Source organism: Anas acuta, chromosome 5, assembly GCF_963932015.1.
Source record: "Anas acuta chromosome 5, bAnaAcu1.1, whole genome shotgun sequence".
Classification (NCBI taxonomy): Eukaryota; Metazoa; Chordata; class Aves; order Anseriformes; family Anatidae; genus Anas; species Anas acuta.
This window is the reverse complement of record NC_088983.1, coordinates 46,560,229-46,585,220: the sequence shown is the minus strand read 5'-3', so window position 1 is coordinate 46,585,220 and position 24,992 is coordinate 46,560,229. Positions and strand designations below refer to the sequence as shown.

Sequence of the window (24,992 nt, the reverse complement as noted above, 5' to 3'; positions counted from 1 at the left end):
AATCATATTTAAATTCAAGCATTGTTCTGTCTGACATATCAGTTTTAACAGGCCACGTATTTATATTTTTGCAAGGTTGTCTTCCGCATTTGACCCAGCTCAGCCAGGGACTGTTCCACAAATTACATAATTGTCTTCCCTTACATGCCTCAGCAGGACAGCCTATGCCAGAATGTCCCTCATCAGCATTTCCTTTGATGTATTTAATGTTCTGTTAGTGAATTAAAGCCGAGTTTGACATTCAGTGCATAATGAATGTCTCAGGGGCCACTCTGAGGTTCTGTAACAAGGCTCTTGCTGTCCGATTCTATTTTGCATCATCTGGTAGGCCTGCTGAGGATCAGACGTCCTTCCCTTGGCTGTGAGAGTGCGCAACCAGAGCTCCTGTCATTCAACTCCATCCTAGTTGATCGACAGTTGATCAACAGCTACTAGCTTCTTCTTGAATGCTAATTTTAGAGCTTCTCTACTTGGCTTTTTGTGGTTACTCATAGTAAAGCTTATAGTCGCCAAGTATCTTACTGTCAAGCATTACCTTAGGTGCCACATGCTTTTTGCCTTTTTATTTGTGGAGCATCTAACCTATACCTAGTGGCTCTGGAAAATAGGCAGAAGGTAGCCCAATGAAAACAGACTTGTTGGTGTTAGATTTCATTTTTATTTCCCATTAAACCTTCTGTACTGGAATTGTGTTGTCAGAATTTTAACCAAAAGTCATTCCCATGGCTCAGTAATTGGCTTAGCTGGACTTATGAGTTGTTACAACGTACTCACACTTGGGAAGACTCGTTCTAATAAGAAGTCTCTCATTAGACACTACTAGACAGTATGACTCTCCTGACTTGATTTTTCCTACATCTTATTTTACCTTTGGATTTATTACCAAGTTTAATGGAGGCAGCTGATATTTCGAGATTCTAAGTCTTGTACATTGAAATCTAAATATAAAAAAGTCTCCAAAAAGGTAACTAAAACAAAACTTCATATAAAAACCACAATCAGCCACATTGTTTTCATAGTTAAGAGTATTTTCTAATGGTTGCTAGATAGGTTACTGCAAGGGGGTTTAAAGAATTGGGCTTATACACATAGCAGGACAGGATGAAATCCCTTCGGCCAATAAAGGATTGCTACTGAATCTTTCATGGTTCTTTCCTATGTTATAAAATTACAGAATTTCTTTATGAACAGTAAATACAGGTTAGAACTGAGTGTATTTATGTAATCCTCTAAAAGAGCCTTGGAAGTACTTAATCTGGGTGTTATGTTCAGTCTGAAGTTTCAGTATGTCTTGTGAAAGTGGGTATAACCTTGTATTATGATGGGGATATTCTGCGTTCATAAGTAACTTGCCTGTAGCCATAGAAGAGGGGGAAGAGTAGGAAGCTAGCAACCCTTTAACTCTGCTAGCTGTCTAATGCACCAACTCCCAGGTCTCACTCCATCAAGATTTACTAAACTGATACAAGCAAAACTTGCTCTCAACATCTAGTTCAGCTTTATAACATCACCATAAACCTTGGCAAGTTTCTAAATGCAAACTTAGGACTAATATATTGAAAAAGATATTTTATTTCTCTGTCTCTGTAAGTTCATGTAGGATGTAAATTAAGTAATTTTATTTTCACCTCTGATATGAAACTGAATTTGAAAAGGGTTGGTTTTGATTTGAATCCCATTTTTAACACATACATTTATGTAAATTGATTTTTTTAGTATTGATATTTTAATAACCATCCTTATTGGCAATTTAATTATTTTTCAATCCATGTCAGTCCCTAAGTCTTATATACACTTCATCTTTCCTGAATTTATCCTGAGTTCTTATAATTTGCAGTCCCCTACTTATTTCCTATCCTGATGTCTTTTTCCTCTTCCTCCTGCTTTACATTATCTCCCTCCATGAATTTCTTCTTTTGTTGATTACAAGTCTATTAAAAGCAGTATAAAAGTTTGGCTTAAATAACTGACTTTTAGTTTTAACAGAAGGAAATAAACTTGTTCTTCAAGTTGGAATCTAGTCATTTTGTCTTCTGATGTTATCCTCAGACTGGTGAGCAAATGGGGGATTAATCAAGAGTTGTGCTTGTAAATATTTAGGAAGAAAAATGTTAATCAAGTGAGTGGTTGCTTTATTATTATTTTTTTACATATTTAATTGTATTAAAACAGTGTATTAAGTTTGCTTCAGAATACTATTTTGATAACAATCAGTTGTTTACATACAGAAACCTGCCATTTTATTTACAACAGCAGACCTCTATTCCTGTGGTGACTTTGAACACATCACCCTTACTAGTGACATAAGTTACCATCTCTGCCTCTAGATAAACTGCTCTGAAGGTTAATTGAATAATGCCAGTGAAGCATTTAGAAGATGCTAGACCATTGTGAAATAAATATTATCACACCTGACCTTGAAAAGTCTTAGGAGACCTTTGATGAATAATTGTTCACACTTCTGAAGTTCCCATAATTTTACAGAAACTTCTGGAATGGTTAAAGTAGCCTTTATGTACCTGTGAGATGTATTTTATAGTGTTTCCTCCATTAGCGAAGACTTCTTCCACTTTTTGTTAAGGGAAAGTGGCTGCTTAATGACGAACTTTCTGACTAGGTTATCTTGCATGATAAATCTCAACAGCAAGGTTCATTACTCTTCATAATGCTTTGGAATACGTAAATTATGGAAGTTATTAGTATGTTTTGCATACAGTGATTGCATAGTTATATTAAAATACACTTCAAAGGCAGTGAAAGTTAAGCAGTCAATTAGTCAAGTTCAAGAGGTGCCGAAGATAAATTATTCTGTGTTTGCTTGTTTTAATGACTATCACCATCCTGGCTATTTTCAGGAAAAGATGTGAAGTTTCAGTTTCAATTTTTCAGTACTGCCTCATGAGGAAATATTTCCATACCTAAGGACTATGTTCTTCAGTATTTGTGGGGGTGGGATAGAGTACAGTCAGTCATAGCATCCTGCAGTCTACCAGATCTCACCCGTGAGATGTGACTTCCCATGTGTGACTAATAAATGTATTGCTTTCTTAGTAGCTGTGAAAATCAAACTAAACGGAAGATCACAGTCTATTACCTCCCTTCCTTGATCCTTTTCATTTCATTTCCTTTCTTTAAATATGACACATATGTATGATTATGGATGTGATTAATGCTGAAGCATTATGGGCCAGGTTCTATCAGGTGCTCTTTCGTTTTAATGTTATAGTGGTAAAGATTGCCCAAATTTTTAACCTCAGAAGTTGTTACAGTGTGTCCTACTAAGATTTTTTTGTATGAAAATGCTAAAATATGTTGTATTGAAATAGTTCATAGACTAAGATATGAATCTTTAAAACTCCATATACTCTGTAAGAAAGAAATAAGCTTAAATTTATGTAATTATTGTAAAAAACAAAACAAAAAACAAACAAACAAAAAAACCTATTACTGTGTATGCAATGCAAGATAGCTAGTTTTGTCTTAGTGGAGAATTGTGTAATGACTACTAAGTAAACATTTTGGATTTATTTCTATATTTTTTAAGGTAACTAATGTATCTTAATGTTTTAAATATTTTCTTAATTGATGCTTTAGCTAAATTCTCTTCTGAAAATATTTGTAGAACCAAATGCAAGTATTTGTACTCTGGTAACACTGACTAGCAGAGGAACAGAGCTGGGTTATGCTTGTTTGTTCAATGAAGGAGAGAGAGGATTGATTTGATACTGGCAAAATGGTAGGTGTGTACTGTTTTCTAAAGCACTTGTGAATTTTAGTCTTGTTTTATCAGTCTGCTATGTTTCCTCATTTGGTTTGACTAGCTAAAGAAGTCACAAGGTCAAAAAGAAAGGTTTGGTGGTAATGATGAATATCAGACATCAGTCAAGAATTTTTTACTCTGTTCTATTTGAAGTTGTAGTTAATTATGGGTCATAGTTGTAAAATTCTAGCATTTGCCTTCAGTTTTAATTGTTAAAACTAAAGCTTTTCAAGGAATGGTTTAGCCTGTGGGTAAAAGCAAACGTGAATACAGTTAGCTTCAAATATAATTTTAATATCCAGTAATGCAAATGGAAAGGTAAGAAAACTTGGATATTTTATTTGTATTTTATTATGAACAACAGATTTATTTGCTGGAATGAAACAGTATTTCTAGTTCTGTGAAGCTTCGGTATTGTCCTTCTGCACTCAAAATTACAAAACCAGTTCTTTACAGAATGGTGTTGCCATTCTGTAACATTGGAGCAGCGTTTTGGATTCCTTTTGAATTCATCATTCTTTGATTGTGTTAAAAAATGAAATTTGAATCTGACTGGAACTACTAAGTAGTGAACAGTTTGATTTGCTTTAGATGTAAGCCAGAGCAAAGTGCTCCTGAAGTTTTACAATCTTGTCTTGCTTCCTTAAAATTGCTTTTCTATTAACTTGGTAGCTTAGTTTCTCATTTCACTTCATGACCAGGCATCCTTTTGGACACAATGAAGATCATCTAGAATCATGTACAGAACTTGCAAAGTTTTTATAATTTTCTGATATCTTCCTTAAGTTACCTTTTTCTAAACATCTGCTAAAGCTGTTACAGTATTTCTGAAGAAATATTTATGCATCGTGGCATAAATATTAGTTGCTCCTTAGTTGCTGCTAGGGAGAAGTCACTGTTTAATTATACAAAATCCCTGTGGTTTCTGGTTGGGTTGGTATTGCTTTTGTCTAGTTTAATTTATAACCTTATCCCATACTTCTATCTTTCAGAGGAAGAACTTGTTTCCAAAAAGGATTCTTTATTTTAATCACCAGCCTTCCCACCTCTGTCTTAATTGCTTGATGTTTATGCAATCATCCTGAAGTGTGAAGTGCTGTGACAATTTGATGGTTTTATGAGTTCTTTGAGTGTGCTTGTATTCAGCATGTTCGTATTTTACTGTAGGTACAAAATAACAAATAGCAACGAAGATGATAGATTTGAAAGTGGGGATGCAGTTCAAAGCCATTATGACAAGGGAGGAGCAATCAGAGGCATGAATCTGTAATACCTGCCAGTCAAGCTCATTATGTTGTGTTGTTATAGCAACTGGTCAGACTTTTCCATACTTAAAATATCTTGTGTCAAATAATTAGTACGGCTTAATTGTATTTTATTGCAAAAGAGGCAAGTAATTAAAGAGGTTCTTGCAATGGCTGTGGGGACAGAAAGGGTCAGAAACCACTTGTAATTGGAATGTATTTCGTGGATATGAATTAATAGGTCTAATAATCTATCTTTTCATTCCCCAGGATTCAAACCAGTTTCCAACATATTTGAATTGCTTTTGCTTGCTCAGAATAAAGAATAAAAAACAGCTCTTGCTCCCTTCCCCCCTTTTTCCTTTTTCTTCATCTCTTCTCGTCAGCTTCTAAAATCTATAACATGTATGATACATTTAGTCCTTCCTTGACTTGATAAACACACGGACAAATGGCCCGATAAAATCTGGTTTGGCCTTTCCAGTGTGTTACTCTGTTAGGGTTTAGGCTCTCAGTTGTATATTACTGCGAGTTCTTCTGTTTTTCCAAGTATTGCCCTCTGTATGGAAACTTTTTGAGCATTTGATCAAAGATAGTAATCATCATAATCCACAGATGTAGAGCTTTGGAGGAAAAAAGATTACTCACAACATAGTGTTTGGGATTTCAGTTCAGGCAGTGACAAAATCAATCAGAAAACTGATCAAAAGGTAATCATCAACTGATACCAGTTATGGAATCAGAGCTTACTGAAAAGCTGAGAACCTGCCTTTTTATATTCTGGGGAGGTATTTTTCATATGTCTTCAGGACTCCTGGATTTGAGAAGAAAGTAGCCATCCTGAGTGGGGGGACAGAAATAAAAGAGCTTCTGAAGAGGTGCAAAGGCTGCATTGTAGACTGCAATATGTGTAAGGCAGTACTCAGGTTTATTGCAATAGCCGCAGTGGATTACATCCTTCCACCTTATGTAAAAGAATTAAAATAATGCCCAGCAAAAGCCTTGGCAATCCCAAACATAGGTCAGTAAATCTTCCAGTGACTTCAGCTAGAACTTTTTCCTCTAATGCAGGTACTGTTCTCCATGTTGTTCATGTTCTTATATCACAGGGCTTTGCGGTTTTACAGTTGACAGTCCCATCTGTTTCCCTTCATCTTCTAGCTTAGCAATCATCTTCTTTTTATGTTTTCTTTACTTAACAAGGTCATTCGTACCTCTTCTCTGGGTATATGACTGTAGCAGGAGCTTGTGATAATTAGATATGTGGAGCACAGGGAGTTATTCCCACATGGCACCTCTGCCATATGGTTTTGAAATGGCTCTTTGCAATGAGAAGGAAAGCTTTACTTCTCCCTTCAGGCCTCCCTCAAGGTAAAAAAGTTGACTTATTTGTGGCGGTGAACCTATTTAGTATCTTAGCAGACTTAATTCAATGGAATCCATGTTTCCATTAACACAATCAAATGCTTTTTATGACTTTGAAAAAAAAAATATGTTCACTGATGAAAGCTGAAGCAAAAGGGAAAAGTGATAACCTCTGTCTGCCCAAGATTTTTTTCTCTCTCTATATTTTTTTTAAACAAACAAAAACATTATTTCTTCATTCCCACTTTATTAGTCTCTCTTCCACTATGCTTTTATTAATCGGTGCCTTGCAGGAGTTTTTGCTCTTTAACTTTGGTCTTTATCGTTTGGCCTTCTGTTACATACATATCATTGTGTTTGTTAATGTTTAACTTGTTCAGATTTACAATTAGTAGGTGTTTTAAGGACTTTCTTCTTATATTAATTGCACAGCTGGTGATCACTCCATGTGTTGGATGACTTGTATAGGGAATGCAAAGTGCTAGTATTTTGAACGCCTTCTTGCAATTTCACATATTTGCATGTGGAACCACTTCAGTTATGAACATGCCGTACTGTTTTACCTTTGGCAGTGTAATCAGATTAATTGTGAACACTTACTGTCTTGAATTCGCTCAAATATTTGCAGAACACAAACTTTTATTGTTCAAACATGGCAAAAAGATGTATCTTTCTAACTTCCTCAGGCAGTAACAAAATCTTAGAATGTACACAAAGCCCACAGATGCTGTGAGTGTAATTCCCGTTAACGCTGTTCTTCTAAATTAGCAATTTCTTCAGAAAACCAAAGACTCTTTGTGTCCAGAGTGGTATATACCTGATAGAAGACCGCAGTTATGGCTAATGTGAAAAATCAGGCTGCTTCATTTAATGGTAAAAAGTATATATGTACACATACTTGTTAGAGGTAAGACAATATTCTATTTTGAAGTTTCCAGTTAATTTAAGGAAAAAAAAAAAGTATGAGCATCATTTTGTCCCTTGATTTGTGCTCCAAGTGTTGCCATTTGATTTAAATAACACCTCTTTTGGAAATAATTTCAAATAAAATACACGCGCTGTTCTTTGCTTTAAAAAATAATCTTAACATATTTTAGCAGGAAGTACAGATATGTTTTTTTCTGGCAAAAAATGAACGAATACAAATATATAAATATTTGTCTTACTTACTGCACAGATATGGAAGATGTTCTGCTTTTTCATGGTGCAAAGTGCTGTTTTTTTTTTTTTTTTACATACTGCCACATGACTTAATATTAGTTTAACTAAATATCAGGAGATTTAAACTCCCTGCTCTCAAGTATTTAACTGCCCTGATGAAGATAACTTCTTAAAAAGTCACAAAGTCATAAATCTCCACTGTAATTAGATAAAATATAGTTTTATTACTTCATAGTCCATTTCCAATTGAAGTCAAGAGTGCCATCCAGATTATTCTGAGGCCTGTTAAAAATGTACTAACCCTGTGAGATTTGCATCATTTATGAGAGATTAATAATTATTTCCATGAATTTGTCATCATTCTATCTTTTCAAAAAACAAAGGCTGAAAGCTATGTAGTAGTTCTGTTGGTGTGAATCCTAAATAACTCTGTATAGCTGTGACTAAAATATGGTCAACTGAGAGGAGAAAACTCCCTTTGATAAGTATGAAGAAGGAACTGGAAAATCAGCAGAAATGTTCTTTGTTTTTTAGCTTAGTCCCAAAAACTGGAAATGGGTGTATAGTTCATAGCTGCATAGGACACTGGATTTTACTGATGTACCACAGATTTTCATCTAGCATAGGTGCCCTCTATAACTACAATCCTTGCAGTCAGGAATTGAATTTATGAATTCTTTCATATGAAGGTAATACTGTTTGCTGTACTGTGCTTGGTCATTTAAATGTATTACTGCACATCTGTAACTACTTCATGCCAAAAAACTATCACTGTACTGTGTTTCTTTTATCTTACAGAAAGCATTTAGTGTTCAGCTCTCTTCAACTTGCAAGGTTGGAGTTGAAGCGTGACAGGTGATGTTTAAAAGACATGGAATAGCTTTAGAAACATTCTTCAGTTTTGTGAGAGCTAGGTTGAAATACCAAAATGTAATTGACATTCCAGCAAATTAGTTTCAAAAACTATGTATGTAATAACCTTGTAGTCCTATTTTAACTAGATTTATCAGCAATGAGAATGTGGCGGTTAAACCTCAGAAGTAAGAGCAAAACTTGTTGGATTTTGGTCCTTGCTACCTGTAGAAGTCAGAGAATATTGCATTATGCTTCCACTTAGGAATGTACCTTTAAATAGCTTTTGAATGCATTAGTTTTAAGAGACCATGGGTAAAATATATTATCAAACTAAAGCAGCACACTAAGGTAATCAAAGCTTTATCAGTTCTTTGATTCTTCTTTTAGATAATTTGTCTCAATTGATCTTACTGAGTTGAATTCTTTCTTTTTTTTTTACTTAAAGTTCATAATTATTCTTGCATTTTGAAAGTATTTACTATGCACTTTTCACATATAAACAAAAATGGATCCAAGTAAATAGTGGGCATTGTTTGTGATAGCATCATTCAAAATTACAGTCTTAGGGCTCTGAGAACTCTGTCCCTGATGAGGGAAATGCTGTCATGAAATTGTTTGTTGGGCAGAAGTTAAAAGTGTTCTCAGGAGCATTTGATTTGATGCATTCAGCAGGCTCGGGATTAGCAAAGGTGCAAAGGGCAGTGGGGAATGCTGACTTCTTGCCTCTAGAGCTGCCTTTCCTATAGCACAAGAATGAAGCACACCCTAAATACAGAGTGCTGGGCCATTGAAGCAGGGGCTGCCTTCAAGGGATTTGAAGGATATGAACTTTCCCACTGCTTTGAAGGGAGAGAGCTGTTAAACAGCTAGATCATGTCCATGCTTTAGCATTTTCTATCAACTTTGCCTTCACTGGTCATGTTTTACTGAAAACCCGCTAGTAGTAAGGCCAGGGTGGAACAGGCAGAGATACTGGTGGTGGAAATGCCAGGCCTGGCATGACTGACAGTTAAGGAATCTAAACACTCTTCTTCTGAGGCTCCTCGAAGTGGAGCATCTCATTGCCAGCATATTGTGAAGTAGAAGAAATCCAATAGTGGATAGGATTTCATGCTGTGCTCCCCTAGGTTTGTTCATCACCTGAAGTTCTGTTTCCTTGCAAATAACACTGCTTTTGTTTGGCCTACACTATTTCTGGAGAGAAAACAGAGACAACATTTCTCTCCTAAGGCCATTGCTGACCTGGATCAGTTTTATATACCCAGAATCCTGCAGCCTGTGAGTTTTACACTCTGCCTGACCAGAGAATGTCATCCGGTAGCAGCGCTGCTATCAGGTCTTTACCTGCAGTCACAGCATTCTTCTCCCACCCTTTGTGCCTTCTGTTGCTTGCACCCAGCGCACATTCTCTTTCATTCTTCTTTGCTACCAAGCAAAGAACACCTACCTGGCTCAGGCCTCCTGGCAACCACAGAACCCCAGCTCCAGGTTAGGCAGGGCTGGGATGGGGGCTTGGAACAACTTCACTGCTCCTTACCTGACACAGGGTGAGGGAAGGATGCTCCCTCTTTCTTTTGTGGTTGTTAAGTCTTTTGGGTGATGGTGCTGGTCACCTTGAGTTTGTACTGGAGTGGTTTTAATTCAGGTGTGGTTGAGGAGAAATGCAAGAAGCAACTGGAAGAGTTAGTCAGGATGTTCTCTGGCATTTGAAAGATCTGACCTTTTAGGTGAGGATGGAAAAGAAATGTAATTTTGTTCTATCTGCAATTTTAAATCAGGCATGGAAGAATTTGGGATATCAACTGCCTGTAGCTCAACCTTCATCCAGTCATAGCTGGAGTTGATCAAAATACATCTCCTATACACTGAATTAAAATTATTGTAATCTGCCATGGACCAGACTCCAAACCCAGTATAAAGAGTTTTTGTAGCGATCTGTGTAGCACTGTATTAATATAGCAGATTTGCATGTTCTAAGCAAGAGGCTAATCTGGAAAGCTTTTAATTTTGTATTTATTTATTAAAACAAATGAACAAACAAACGAATTGCCATACAGCAGAACTAGCATAGTGTTACTTTTTCTTATTTACAGCTGAAGATGAACAGTAGATGTATTAGTGTGTCTGAATTTTATTCAGTTTCACATCCAGGAATTGACAGCCTCACTTTTTCACGTGCACTGTGTATAATACCAGTTCTTGGAGGAACGGGGCACAGCGTTGTATTTAGAGTACTGTATCTGAAAATGCTTCAACCTCACTTCAGGGTTACTTAAGCATTTCAAAATATGTGCCTTTAAACTAGTAGTTTTTGTCTTCAAAAAATTCTTTTTATGATTAACCTGCTGATTCTTGAAACACGCCTCCAGGGATAAACAAGCATTAATTTTTATTATATTGAGAAGTAGTTTTTAACCAGAGAGATGGTGTCATGTCTAAGACTGTAGTAAGCCAGATTATTGGATGAGGTGGAGTAGAGCTTCTATATTTATGTTGTCCAGTCTAGCAAGGACTAATTCCTCTACTGTTATGATACATCATCTAACAAGAATTTATTAGGACCCATGTTTCATCTACAAAGGATGGACATTAAGCTGCATTAACGTCAGTGTAGTGGTTCAGAAAAAAAAATCACCTATTGGCTTCTCAACAATACATATTTTCAATTCTCCTTTAGATGTGCCATTGTCTTGGAAGCCTGGAAGCACTTAGACATATTACAAAATTCTGTAAGAATAACATTGCTGTGACTCAGCTTCTTTTCTTCAATGTAGATGCTTGTTACGTAATTTAAGCGTTATGTGTATTTTTGACAGCACGATTATTTATTTATTATTCAATATAATTTAATTAGTCTTCTATTTACTCTTCCTTATCTCTAATGGAAGTTCATGTGCTCAAATCTTTGGTGTTGAGATGATTCTCATCCTGGATTATGGTGGAGAATGCATTAGTGTGGTTGGAGTAAGCAATGCTTTCATTGTGCTCAAAGTGAATTCTGTCATCTTCAGGTATAAACATTCTGAAACAGCATTTGTAGTTTGAGGCTTGTCCTGAAAAGAGGGTTATTTTTCCAGTGCAGTTTTCCATGTAGTGGGAACACCTAGGCAGATTTCAGTTTAATACAGATCTCTACACTGTCCTTTTTTTTTTTTTCCATATGTCACAAAAGATCCAGATTACAAATCCTGTCCAGAGAGAAAAGTAATAATAATAATAAATAATAAAGAAACCCCAAATGTATTTATATACAAATATATGTACAGAGAGCCTAATGAGGCAAGTGATTTAAAACAAAATAAATTAAAAATTAAAAAGTGGGAAAACCATGATTTTCTCATTTTTCAGAATGAGGGAAGTTCTTTTCTTAAAAGTTGACATCCTACAAGAAGGTCACATACTTTGCTGACAAAGTGTTTTTGCTGAATATTCTCTTTCATATGTGTTTATTGTAATACTTTTGTAACTAGACTTTAGTAAAAATGGTATCTCCCCCTCCTGCCTTTTCCTAGTATCATAATGAATAGTTGAAACATTACATTGATTATAAAAGCAAATAGAAAATTAATATAGTATTTTAATAACTAAGTGCAGGTTGTGTGATTTGACATACGATATTGTAATAAGTACAGCTGTTGACACATCAGTGCTACACATTTTATTGAAATTGTCTTTTCACAAGTAATACAAGTTTTCAATCACATTTAGGAAAAGGGTTTTTTTTTTGTTTTTTTTTAGGTTTAATATTATCTGTGGTTTGTTGGTATGCGTTGCTGATGGTGGATGGGCTGAGTTTGGAAGAAAATCAGTTTGCTTTTGCAGTGTGGTGCGTCTTACATCTGCAAAATGTAGTCTGACAATCTGCTTTAAAGCAGGCTTTTCACGTTGTCCCTGATGTACAGCAGAGACAGTTATGATAGCTAATGAAAACATTTTTAATTATGAAAGAGGAAGTGTGAGAGAGGGGAGGATCTACTTCAGATCAACTTTTAAATTATTAAATGATTCACATCTGACTGTTTTATACATCTGCCATTTTTTTCTCTTTTTTTTCCTCTTAATTTCAACTTAAAACTGTGAGGAGGGAGATGTTTGCTTAGAAGTGAGCGCATAATGAGAGGTCTGTCTGGTGTAGTTCGTAACAGAAATAAGTTAGAAGCAGAATTGTGTTAACCTCGAGGTGACCTGTTTCCGAATTTGAGAGAGAATTGTGTCACTCTTTGTTCGTCCGGTCGCATGCCTACTTGGTGATAATTCCACGATGAATACCAGAGACAACATCGCACTTCTGTTAAATAGTCACATTTTAAAAAATGTGTGCTAAGGCAGTCAAGACTAAATGAAGATCTGATTTAGTGAAGACTTGAGCCATGTACTGAGTTCATAAAACAAACATATAGATCCTCTAGCTAATAGTCAAACTAAACTTCTGAAAACATGATTAAATAGAGATGTTCTGTGAGCTAGTCTGTAACTGTATGCCTTATTACATTCTGTTCTCTTGTGGAATTGTGTTTCTGTAAGGTTGCCTGAATCCTGCTTGTTGTTCTAGCATAGTAAACTCTTCTACCATTAACTTCTGCCTGATGGGAAGGTGCCCTTCGGCTAGAGCAGAAATAGATGTCCAGACAACGTAACAGACTTTTAAAGGCAAGGAACTCATTCTTGCAAGGTAGCAACAGCTGCTACAACCAAACCTCTGTAAATACTATAAACCCCTAACACATCTGTCATGTGTTAGGTTGGATAAATTGGAAAGAAAATCCACAGCTAACTGAACAAATACAAAGGGAAATACTGTCTGATGCTTCAGCTAGGAAGTTGAGATTTTGTCTGTGGTCAACCCAACAAAGATTTCTGATAGAAAATACCCAAGGTGAATGCATGTAACAAACAGTGACTTAGTAACTAGCTGTTACCATAAACAACTGGCAATGAAAAAAAGTTCATGTTTTGTAGCCTCACCTAAGCATTTCAAACAGAGGATAAGAACAAAAATATTAAATCTGTATCATTGCAAAATAAAACGGGACTGCTGAACAGCAGCATGTTATCAAAGGTATCCAAACAGATACGCAAACCTTCTGCCTCAATCTGGTATGTCTGTGTTGTCTGGGAAATATTTATTAGGTTACAAATAAAGGTCTTGTTTTCTTTAAGGAGATTTTCATATGTTCCTCTTGTATCTGCCAGTTTGAGTCAAAACCTTAAATACATAAACATTTGCACCTTTTCTGCCTCATACGTGATTACTTCTATTCTCTGATCGATATATAATTTTGTTTTCCTTTTTATAAAGGAGAACCATTTGGGTTATACTGAGAAAAGATAGCATTAGGGTACTTTCAGCTGTACTTGTGGTTCCCTAGGGTAATTTGCCAGCTTCACTACTGAGTAAGCCCTCAGGGCTTTTCTTTATAAAACTTCTGCGACGTTAAATGAGAATAAGAGGCGCCATGAACATGTAAACCTATATGCATAGAAAGGCTGTAACGTTTGTGTTTTCTTTTGCACTTGTAGTAAGACACCTACTGGCTGCCTCCCAGGCAGCAAACCCAGCCATGGCCACCACCAGGCGGCCAGTGCTCGCCAAAAGGACTGTGGCCACCCATGCCGAGTGCCTGCCCCAACACGCGGCTGTTCAGGGCTCCGGCTGCAGGGGTGCCTGAGCCTGTCACTGCTGTCGGAGGGTGACAGCGATGCCGCCTGCCGCCTGCGTGAGGTGCGGGCGGGTGGAGGAGCTGAGCAGCCTGGTGGCAGAGCTCAAGGAGGAGGTGAGGAGATTAAGGGCTACAGAGTGTGAGCAGGAGGTAGGCCTGCGGAGTCACTCCCTGCTGTGCCTGAGAGAAAGGCGCCGGGGTGACACACCCCAAAGAGCGGGGGACCCCCAGCCCTGGCACTGTCGGACAGAGGGAGGGCACCTGAGAGATGGAGAGGAACAGAAACAGGTCCCTGCTCGGCGTCGCAGGGGAGCCCCCTCCCTACCCGCCTTGCCTCCCCAGCTGCCCTCACACAGCAGGTTTGAGGCCCGGGAGCTCGGGGGACAGCGTGGTGGGGGTGTGGGGGAAAGTCCATACAGGAGGCTGTCTACGGCAAGGAGGTCAACTGCACGCCTTGAGACTGCCTCCACCAAGAAGGAAAGAAAGATACTGGTCGTAGGTGATTCTGAGGGGAACAGAGGGCCCCTATGAGGGCCAGACCCTACCCATAGGGAAGTCCGCTGCCTCCTGGGGGCCCAGGTCAGGGATATTACCAGGAACCTTCCCGGCCTTGTTTGCCCCTCTAATTATTATCCCTTAGTGATAATTCAGGCTGGCAGCAATAAAAGTGCTGAGAGAAGCCTGAAGGCTATCAAAAAGGACTTCAGGGGGTTGGGGCACTTAGTGGATGGAGTGAGTGCACAGGTGGTGTTTTCCTCTGTCTCTTCAGGGATGGGGAGGGATACTGAGTGCACCTGGAAGGCCTGGCTGATCAATACATGGATGAGAGGCTGGTGCCGTTGTAGGAATTTATGTGGTTTTTTTTTGATCATGGGGAGGTTTCCTCAGTACCTGCCCTGATGGCTGCCAATGGGTCCCACCTCAAAGGGGGAAATGGACTATAGACCCAGAGCTGGCAGGGTTCATCTAGAGGGCTTTACACTAAATATGAAGGTGGCCGGAGGGGAAATGAGGCTCAACAGAGATGAATCCAATGAAATTCTGCACTGGAGCTTCATTAAAAGCATCATCACTCCAGGTGTTTCATCCGTGCTTCAGGCCAGGAGCAGAGAAATTGAGCATGACTTCCTTTGTCTTTGGTCACAGCTTCCTGGGAAATGGCTAGTGCAAGGCAGCTGAGGTTTTCTGTGTTTATCGTACCCTAGCTGCTGAAGCAGCTTGGTAAAAGAAGTCTATTAAGTTAAGGGCGGACGGACAAGGAAGAAAATAAATTAGTCTGAAGGGATATGAAAGTGGCAGTACAAAAAGGGAGAGATTAGAAAGAGAAGAGAGGAAAAAGGCAGTGAATACGAGAAAGGAGAGGAGTGAGGTGAGAGGTGGAGAGAAAGAGGAAGGCTGTTTGTGATCAGCTCCCTGCCCATCCCTTTCCCTCTTTCAGAACGTGGAAATGAAACTAGATCTCTTCTGTCCCAGTCATGCCAATATCCCATGCTTGTCTGGTTCATGATGGAAAATTGCTCTTTTAAATCCAGTATTTTTTTTAAGAAATAACTATATGTCAAATGTTTGTTGAGTCAAATACCACCTCAGCTAGGACATAACATGTTAAGAACGTTTGATTAGCATTACTGTGATTCAAGCAAGTGTGCAGTAATATGTGTGCTGCAGTTTTACACAGTAACCCTTCTTACAATGCTTGTGATAGGATAGGTCCGAGATGATGAGATATGGCACATCTGGAAGATGTCTGTGCGCAGTTGCAATCAAAGTAAATGGGAGCTCCCTGTTTTGAACATTGTACTTTGAATTTTTGTTGTCCTTAACAAAGACAGTTTAAAAAAAAAAAAAAAGTTAATGCATTTAAAGTCAGACCCCCAAAATTATTGGATGATAGTTACAGTTTTGGGCTTAATATTGATTTTTTCCAAAAGTCAAGCTTGGAGCTAGTATCATCCCCATGGATGTGATTTGAAGATGAATTAATTCACTTTTGCTCTTACATACAATGTTGATAAATGCCCAGAGGCAGGAGAAAGGAAAATAAATTCTCTGTGCATGGTCAGGATGGGTTCTCATTAAATGAGGTGCATGCCTGAACAACTTTAAAATAACAGCATACCTTACATATAATAGGCTGTAATAATTGCTGCAAGTTACATTTCTAATTTTCAAGCTCGTTCATATGTATGTTGAGCATTCTTTAATCGTGTTGGGATTTTTAGCAACAGAAGTGAGAACTTCCAAAGTGAGGGAATGTGTTGAGGAAGAAAACTGTGTGCCAGGGTTCCTTGGCTGATAACTCTGGACTGTAACATCTCATTTTCGATTCTGCACAAAGGTTAGCTCCTGCCGTTACTGAAGTCACTGTACTGGAATGGGGCAAGATGTTAAAAGCTATCCTTAAATTTTAAATGTAGAAAAGTAGATCTGTTTTCATATTTGTCTAGTGGGACAACTTACAATTCTGTATTTCTTACAAAGGGATATGTGAAGGTTCCAAGGTTTAACTTGCACTATTTGGAAAGGTATATTGTTTCTGGGCATGTGTGTATTGAGAAATAGTGTAATAGCTGATACCATTTGTTTGCTTATGTAGATACTTAAATAGCATGCTTGGGTTGGCCTAAATATGAAATGAAAATCTTTTCTAATCCTTCTAGCAGTAGGCGACAATTTGCCAATACATGCATGAGCAAACCACAGCATAAGAAGGAAAATATTCCCTGCAATTCTGCAAGTAGTAATTTAGATTAGTAAGGAAGGGGAAAATGAATCTTTTTCAAAATGAGAAATACAAATTCTTTCTCTCTCTAACTGTATAGTGAAATGGAATTTCAGCATTGATGGGATCAGGGTAGTGTCTGATGGAAATAATTTATAGTCATCTTAGGAGGGAGAAATTTCAAACAAGATTTAAAGGGAAATTTCTCCTTGCAAATCCTGTCACAATCATAGATGTAATCACAAAAATGAGACACATTCTGAAAGGTATAGTTTTACTAGGTTTTATAGAAATATTATTAATGGAAAAAATGATCTTTAATGCTACCTTATGACCACCATGTTTGCTTTTGATTGTTTTATATAATCATCATACAGATGGACAACTGCTAACAGGAGTTCAGATTTAAATTGCTGATATAATCCCCAAGGGGAAAAAAAAGAAACCAGTGACTGTGGCTAGATAAATCCCCTAATGTGTAGTCAAGAAAGTTGTCAGCAGAGTTAATTCAGCCTTCTTGCTGGCCAAAGCTGCAGGTTGCAATGCTGCAGAAGAGATGGAAGAACGTGCTAGAGGCTGTGATGCTGCTGTGGTCTCTCGTTAGTAGCTTGCCATCTTCTGGTGTAGTTCCATGAGGCAGCAAGCAGCATTGTTTCCATTGTGCAGTCGAAGATGCAGACACAAGGAGACACTGTCTCTGTGCTGAGATGATGCTGGGAACAAAGAACATCAGCTTACAACATACTAACTATTCTGCAGTAGTTGCCTACACAGTTTTTGCATACAAGTAATTTTCAGTTTCCACTTTGTGCCAAGTAGATATGAGGTAGATTATTCCCCATTCAAAATGTCCATGAAAGAAAATAATGCCAAGAAGATAGCGGTAAAGAAAATTTTGCTAAAGGTTGCTTAAGAGTAACTTTTTCTTTTAAACAAGCTTTATAGTTTTTTATTTTATTCTTAGAACATTAACTAAGCCCCTTTTATTGGATAGCCTTTCTGATCACATAATAGTGGCTTATAATTAAGTGCATTGATTAGCCTCATGCTACCTAATTAGGTACAACCTAGGAATGACTTCAGTTCCTATGCTTTCATATATAAGAATTAGACTATAAAAATATTGAAGAATAGTCTTCATCTTCTTATCTGATGAATGTTAATTCATTCACTGCTTAAATAAAAAAGCTTATAAATGCAAACATGGCAAAATGGAAAATTGACTGAGAAAATTATTTGTAAGCAAGAACATTTTGATACAGTGTTCAGCATCTAAGCGTGGTAAAGCTGCTTTTTAGAATTGCCTGCTATTTAATTTAGTAACTGCTTTTTAGAAGAGTTAATTCCATATCTATGTTTTTAATTTGTAGGTACATTGAAACCTTGAAGGAGCACAAACCAAAAATTGTCTGGGATGAACAAATTGCTGAACACTACTTCAAATACAAAAAGTGAGTTACAGTTATTTGCTTACTGTTCTGCAAATATTATTAGGCATGGCCCAGTACACAATGTATTACCAGTTAACTATAGTATGCAACTGAATTCAGCAAATGGAAATTCTGTTGTTTGTGATCTGTATGTCAACACTGAACTGCAGCATAAGAGTGCTTCAGGCAAGAGAATTAAATCAGGGAAGGATTAATGAAATAACCCAAGCTAACACAATCTTCAGAAGAGAAGTCTGATGAGTCATATCTTTAGAAGCTATCCATCAAAGTTATCTGCTGAGTGTCATTTACTCTGAGCATCTGAGATTAGTATTGTGAGTTAATTGGGTGATTACCAGTAACTCAACCAAATATAGTTCTGAGAAAAATCTGTGGAATGGGAGCCTGGTTTTAGAAGTCCTAGTGACTAGATTGGTTAAGCAATTGCACTAAGTAAAATGCACCGTGGAGTAGGGTAATGAGACTATCAGGTGAACATTAGAAATTGTTAAAAGTATGGGAATGTTCTCCCAAGAGCATGAAGGGAAAGGTTAATAACTTTCTTTGTCCTCTCTTTTTCATCAGGAAATGCCAAGAGGTTTCCTGCTGCTATTAAAAATCCATTTAAAACAGAGTTAAACAAACAGCAAAATCTTATTAAGCCTCAATAATTTGCTATATGTTATATACAAACATACAAAAATACAGTAATATTATACAAACAAAATCTTACTGCTTTGAAGACTGCTGAGAAGAAGCACTGAAATTAAGGGTGAAATACATTTTGGGGTGTTTTAAGAAAAAAAAAACAATAATGTAACTACATTGCTTTTTAATAAATACCTTTTTGCTTTGGATATTTTTGAACTTGAGGGAGAAAAAAAAAAAAAGAACAAAAACAAAAGCCCTGCCCTACCTAGGTATTGTAATTAATTTTCAAGGATTCTCTCAACCTGCAATTTTCGCCTGCGTTGTAAGCTTCTCAGCTTACATGTATTTCTTATCAGAAAAAAAAAATAAATTACTTGTAGGTCAGCAATGTTTCAATTTATTTTATGTGTCTGTATAGCAGGACTGGAATCTGTGTCCTTTCATTTTTAATTCTTTGGTATCCTGTTGCATGGTTACTTTGTCTGTGTCAAACAGTTACAAGGTGTTTTGTGTTAACCAAAGAGAAATAAATCAAAAGCTTTGTCTTACTGATCTTAATGCAAAATCCAGTTGGAGACACAATAACCACTGGATGAAAACTTGCTCTCAAAGCAGTAAATCTGAGGGCTCTGTTTGAATGGCGTGAGTTTGGGATTCATTTTGGAAACACATTTCCTAAACATCTTCCAAACTGAACATGTAGGAAAGAGAAAGCTTGTCAGTAGTACTACATCATTTGCCTTTGAAAGCCAGTCTTTGGAGATTCTTGTTTGTGGCCTTTCAAGAACAATTTTTGATGCGTAAAATGTGCTGGGTAAGAAAATCACTCTGAATTTCAGTTGGTGTGCAGTGCTTGGCAGGCAGCTGTGTGGCTCACTGTGTCTGCAGTGGTTCAGCCAAATGCAGGGGGTTATTTAAGGGAACACTTTTTCAGGCACCACCTTGCTTTGCAAAGGAGCAGTTATGTTGGATGGGAATAGCAGGTAGGCCTGAAATATGCTTCACTAGTAAAGCATCTCACCTGGAAATCTTGCATGTCTGCAGTTGCTAAGAAATCAAATTGTGAATCTTTAAGCAAACCACAGCTAATGGTTTTCATGTAAGAAGCAGAAACTATTACAAATAATCACAGAAATCTGTCATCTCTGGGTGTCTGTCCCTGTGCACTGTACAGGTAGGTATGCATTTGCTTGAGTTGAAAGATTTGACCAGCAATGTCCGCTTGGTCTGTCCAAGCACTCTGCTTTCCCTCCTAGCCTAACTGGTGAAGTGATGCTGTGAGACCACCTGTAACTCATCCTTCTCATTTCTAGTGGTTAAAATGCAGCCTTGGTATCTGTGCTCACTGTAGCTTGCCCTGCCTATATATTTTATACTGGTATCATTTAGTTTAACATAAAAAGTGGTTGGTTATTTGAAGAAATTTTTCACAGTTTGCATCTGACAGTCAAGTGTCTTCATCTTTTTTTTTTCGATAAGTATTTAGTAGGCAGAACTGCCTGTTACTATCTGTCAGTTCTACAATATTGTTGCACGCAGCTGCGGTAAGGCATCGCAAGGTATTTACTTAGAGCCTGTATCAAGCCATCTCTGGCTTGAGATGTCCTTTTCAGTTTGCATCTTCTGGACATCTTGTAGCCTCTGGTTTTTTTGCTATTAGCCTTTCCACCTCTTTTAACTGTTGTCCTCCTTAAACACCACTTGTGTGAAGTAAATACGTATTTTGTTTGATGTACTGCCAAATATTCCTGTAACTGAGACCGGCAGGAGAGTGGAAAGATTGCATACTTGACTTACAGATACATAGTGCAGGTGTAGCTTCCCCTAATTGCTTTTCTTTCCCCACCACTTTTGATTCATGTACTGTGATATGATTGTATCTATAGTAGAAAAGGAGCAGGAGTAGAAGGTTTTTATTTGAAGTAGAAAGGGAAGAGAACTGGAGAACATTTTGGCCCTACCCTGCACTCAGTAACTAGAGTAGTCTGAGGGCAAGTATGGACTGAACAGAAGTTGATGTCAAAAGTGTCTGAATTCAGTGTCCCTCAGCCTCCAGAGTGGGATGACCACTGGGTAAGAAATCTCAGACAAGCTACTAAATTGCAAGTGGTCTCTTGATAGTGGCATAGTAATGCTTACTTTTAAAAGTGATAACTTCTTCACAGTGAAGTCAGCAGTTTTCTCCAGCACTGTCTTTTTTCATTCTTATTAGAAAGAATAAAACTCTTTTTAATTATAAACCCAGCTAAAAGTCCCATGAGAGTCTACTAAAGCTATTGTGATTACTGTGTTTTTTTTTCCTGTTTTGCAGAAATAAAGGAGGAAAACATGCCATCTTCTATCCAACACTGAAGGTAGGTGTGACTTTTTCAGGTCAGAGGGCAGTAAGAGGAAAAGGGTGTTTACTGGACTTGCATTATTGAGACGATTTGGAAAATGCTTAAGTGGGCTTAGACTTCTGTGAAAGAAATTCACCCTGATGTAGTTGTTATGATTCAAGGTTTCATTTTCCAGTACAAGATATTTTTTTTCTGTCTAATGCATAATGGGTTTTGGAGAATCTTTGAAGATTTGCCATGTCTGAGATAAGACACACCAAGGCAGACAGTGTTCTGAGAGGATCTGTTTGAGTGCACAGGTCATGTGCTAACAGGTGCTGGTTTCACCTTCCTCTGTAATGGGGTCCTGTTTCTCACTGTTGCCCTTCATCAGCCTATTATCTTCCATTCTTTTTCTCTGGAACATATTTAGTATTTTGAAAACTTTGCCCTTACTGAAGTCTTTTGGCTGGACATGCAATTTCTGTGCACACAGTAGTCTGCAATGTATGAGAATACATGATACAATGGGTACTTGCCTTAATTCCCAGGAAGCTATTTTTAGGTTTTCTCAAATTAAGCTAAAGGCAGCATCTTAAGCCTCTTCTGGCTTTTAATATTGGAAGAGAATTGCTTCTTTAGTGACAATATATCATATTTGGAGAGAACAGAGATATTTTGTATGGTTAAACTAGTGTGAAATTATCTAAAGCTCCATTTTTCTGAATGGGAATATTGTCTTATGCTCTGTTAATACAACTATATTTCCCTTCATTAATCTAATACAGGTGGAAATACTACAATCTATGAGATACTAATCACCGTGTCTAACTATGTGCTTCCTAGTATCTGTCTTGGAGTGACAGAAAGTTTCATTGCCAATCTACCAGAGAAAAGACAAATTGTGCTGCATGTTGTCATGCTACATCCTCTCTGGTCTTATGGAAGGATTTAATCCTGCTAGAGTCAGTCCTAGCCTGGTTAAGGAACGTTTATTCCTGTAGATTTCTTTCTTTACACCTTCTTATATTAATAACATATTCAGTTGAAGTGTTTGGTGAATTTACAGAAGCAGGTTTTCTTTCAAATTTCAACAAGGCTGTAATGAAATACTTTGAGACTTGTATGCTGAGGCAGATCAAATAGTTAGTCACATAATGGCGATCAGGACTATCAGTGGAACACTGCATGTTGGTTTATTTCTCCTCTCACAGTTGTGTTTATTCCTCTTTTTAATGTTATAGTCACTGGTAGGTTGATCCACTCAAAATTGACTTGTTCATAATCAGATAAAAGCGAGCATGAAGTCTGGCCCCAGCAGATCTATTAATGGTGGCTCAACACTTTGTTCTGTTTCCTATGGAAATGAGTTTTTAAAACATCCCTGTGGTATGTGCAGTTCAAGCAATGCTGCACTTCAAAGTCAGAAAACCTGAAAATGAAAGACTCAAAAGGAATTATTTTTATTGTCTGAACTGAAAGAAGTTCAGAACATGAATTGTAACATTAGTTCCCTTGTAAACCAATGGCTAAACTAATTCTGAATCAATAGCAGTAGCACAGATAGGATACATTTTAATATTAATCTTCCAGAATCATTCTAAAATAGAATTCTGATAATGAAAATTATGACTCTGTCTTGGGAGAAGACAAGGGTATGCACAAGATCTTGATGGTTGTTCTAATTGTCTTCAGTGATAAAGTTTTATTTTACCCTTGGGAAATTTCTGGGAAGAGTTAGGATTTCTGTAAGTTGTGAAGTGATAGCCTAAATGAGAATAGTCCTTTGCATAGTTCATAAATCAGATTTATTTCCATGGCATTTTGTCTATTTAGCTGGTTATGGTGTATTAGGTCATTGAATTAGCTGGTGCAATTAACTGTCTCTTACTAAATGATTGCTTTCTAACCAGAGAATACTTGATATACAGGACTTCAAGTTTTTCAGTATCTAGTTCACAGATGGTTATTTTTAAAGTCTGAAAATGGTATGAAGAGATGGCAGCATGGAATGTCTGATGTCACGGACTAAAAGCTAATTGCTTTATGTGTCTTTGTCTTAGTCCATCCAGTTGCGCTTAGAGCTTGCAAAAGAATTGGGCACTGGAATATCCATCTGGGAACTGGGACAAGGCCTGGATTATTTTTATGACCTTCTTTAAAGTAAGAGATGATCTGGGAGAGACTTTGTTTGCTTCGCTGAGACTCCAACCTTCAATTAATTTGGGTATACCAGAGAGGTGATTTTTAAAGTATGTTTTGTAATTTATATAATACCTGTATTAAAAATTATTGCATTTTTTTTCCAATAAAGAAGCTTTTCTGATTTGCCACGTAGATGTGATTGTTGGTTTCTGATAACATTCAGAAAAAAGAAAAGAAAAGCCACAGAAATTTATTATAATGCTCCTGAATTCACAATCATTGAAAACAGACCTACACAACTGGGATGGCACTGGAATTGAAATTGTTTTCTACAAGAAATAAAACGGACAAGTTCTTATCATCTGATCGAAGTTTAAGATGGAGACCTCTCAAACTACTGTTGCTAATAATAAAAGTATGTAAACAGATATTTACAGCAAATCTAATATCTGTTGGACTCTCTGCAGCTTGCTGTCTTCTGATAAGGTAAATCAACATAAGAGGGAGGGGGGTGGCACAGGAGTAATTAGATATCTTTCCCTCAGGCTGATTGAGGATTAAATACTGACAAGCCGTGTTGTTGGCTCTGGTTGTTTCCTTCATTTTGCTAAATTCTTCAAGTAGTTCAAAATCGGAGTAATTTTGATTCATGTGTTGTTTCTAAACCTTTTTTTTTTTTTTTTTTTTTCATACAAGAGAGGATGCTTTGTGATTTTTCTCTTCTACTTAACTTGCTTAGTTTCTTAGTTTACAGTATTTAGCACCAGTGCATGATGCAGCATTAGTGGTTAGTTTGTGGGAACTGTAGTGTTTAGCACCAAAAGCTGCAATGGAACTGAGAAGTATGCATGTAATGATGGATTACACGGATAGCCCCAAGAGAGCCCCAGAGCAGCTCTGACAATTCCTTGACATAAGTAGGTGTTGCCAATGTAATCACCATCTTTCTGAATAAAGCTGTCATTCTTTAACTATACACATTGGTACTTTTACCTCCATAAAACAGATTTATTTATTTTTATTAACCAAAAAGCTGTAACAATCCATTAGTTTAAAAACAAAGCCAGAATTTCCCTCCTGAAATTGTCCTGTTTTTTTTGGATTATGTGTTTTGTGTTTGTAGAAATACACAGGCTTCAAGGTAGCTTCTTGTAAGGAACCAAGGGGAGGTGCTGGGAATTTGATGAGAGTGTTGTTGGTCGCCATCAGAGATCCAGGCAATAGCTCTGTACTCCCACTGGTGTTCTTCTTGCCACTTACAGTTGTCACAAAGATAACTGCACTCCTCTCTTTGCATCCACCCTTCCCAGTAATTAATCTCAGCGGGGGATTTATCTGCCCCTGCTGGTTTCAGCAGAATAAATTCCACTGTAATCCACCATTGATTAAAGAACTATTGATCTTCACCTCTCTGATTTAGTTCTGGCATCTCCGAGTTCTCACATTGCAGTATCCAGCGGGGTTTACTAATCAGGCTTCTTTCTTCCATACCATTAGTACTAAGATAATTTGCTACGTGAATCCTCATGTTCAATTAACTTGAACTTTCTAGTTCGTTCAAAAGCAATTTGAAGTCACTCTGGCAATAGTATCTAGAATAGCACAAGAATTAAATTCTGTTATGCTGTTTTTCTACTTTCAGTGACACTACAGAACCACAGTATCTCATAAAAACAACAAC

General features: G+C 37.3%; 1 protein-coding gene across 2 annotated transcripts in view; it reads left to right on the top strand.

The window, feature by feature from the left end:
• CHID1 (chitinase domain containing 1) overlaps positions 1-23,503 on the top strand; it is a 99,262-nt gene extending 75,759 nt beyond the window's left edge. For both annotated transcript variants that reach the window (XM_068684531.1, XM_068684530.1), the window contains exons 11-13: positions 18,138-18,218; positions 21,160-21,202; positions 23,230-23,503. In XM_068684531.1, the coding sequence (XP_068540632.1) occupies positions 18,138-18,218; positions 21,160-21,202; positions 23,230-23,328 (223 nt within the window). In that variant the 3' untranslated portion in view covers positions 23,329-23,503. The remainder of the gene's footprint in view (positions 1-18,137; positions 18,219-21,159; positions 21,203-23,229) is intronic.
• The last annotated feature ends 1,489 nt before the right edge of the window (positions 23,504-24,992 follow it).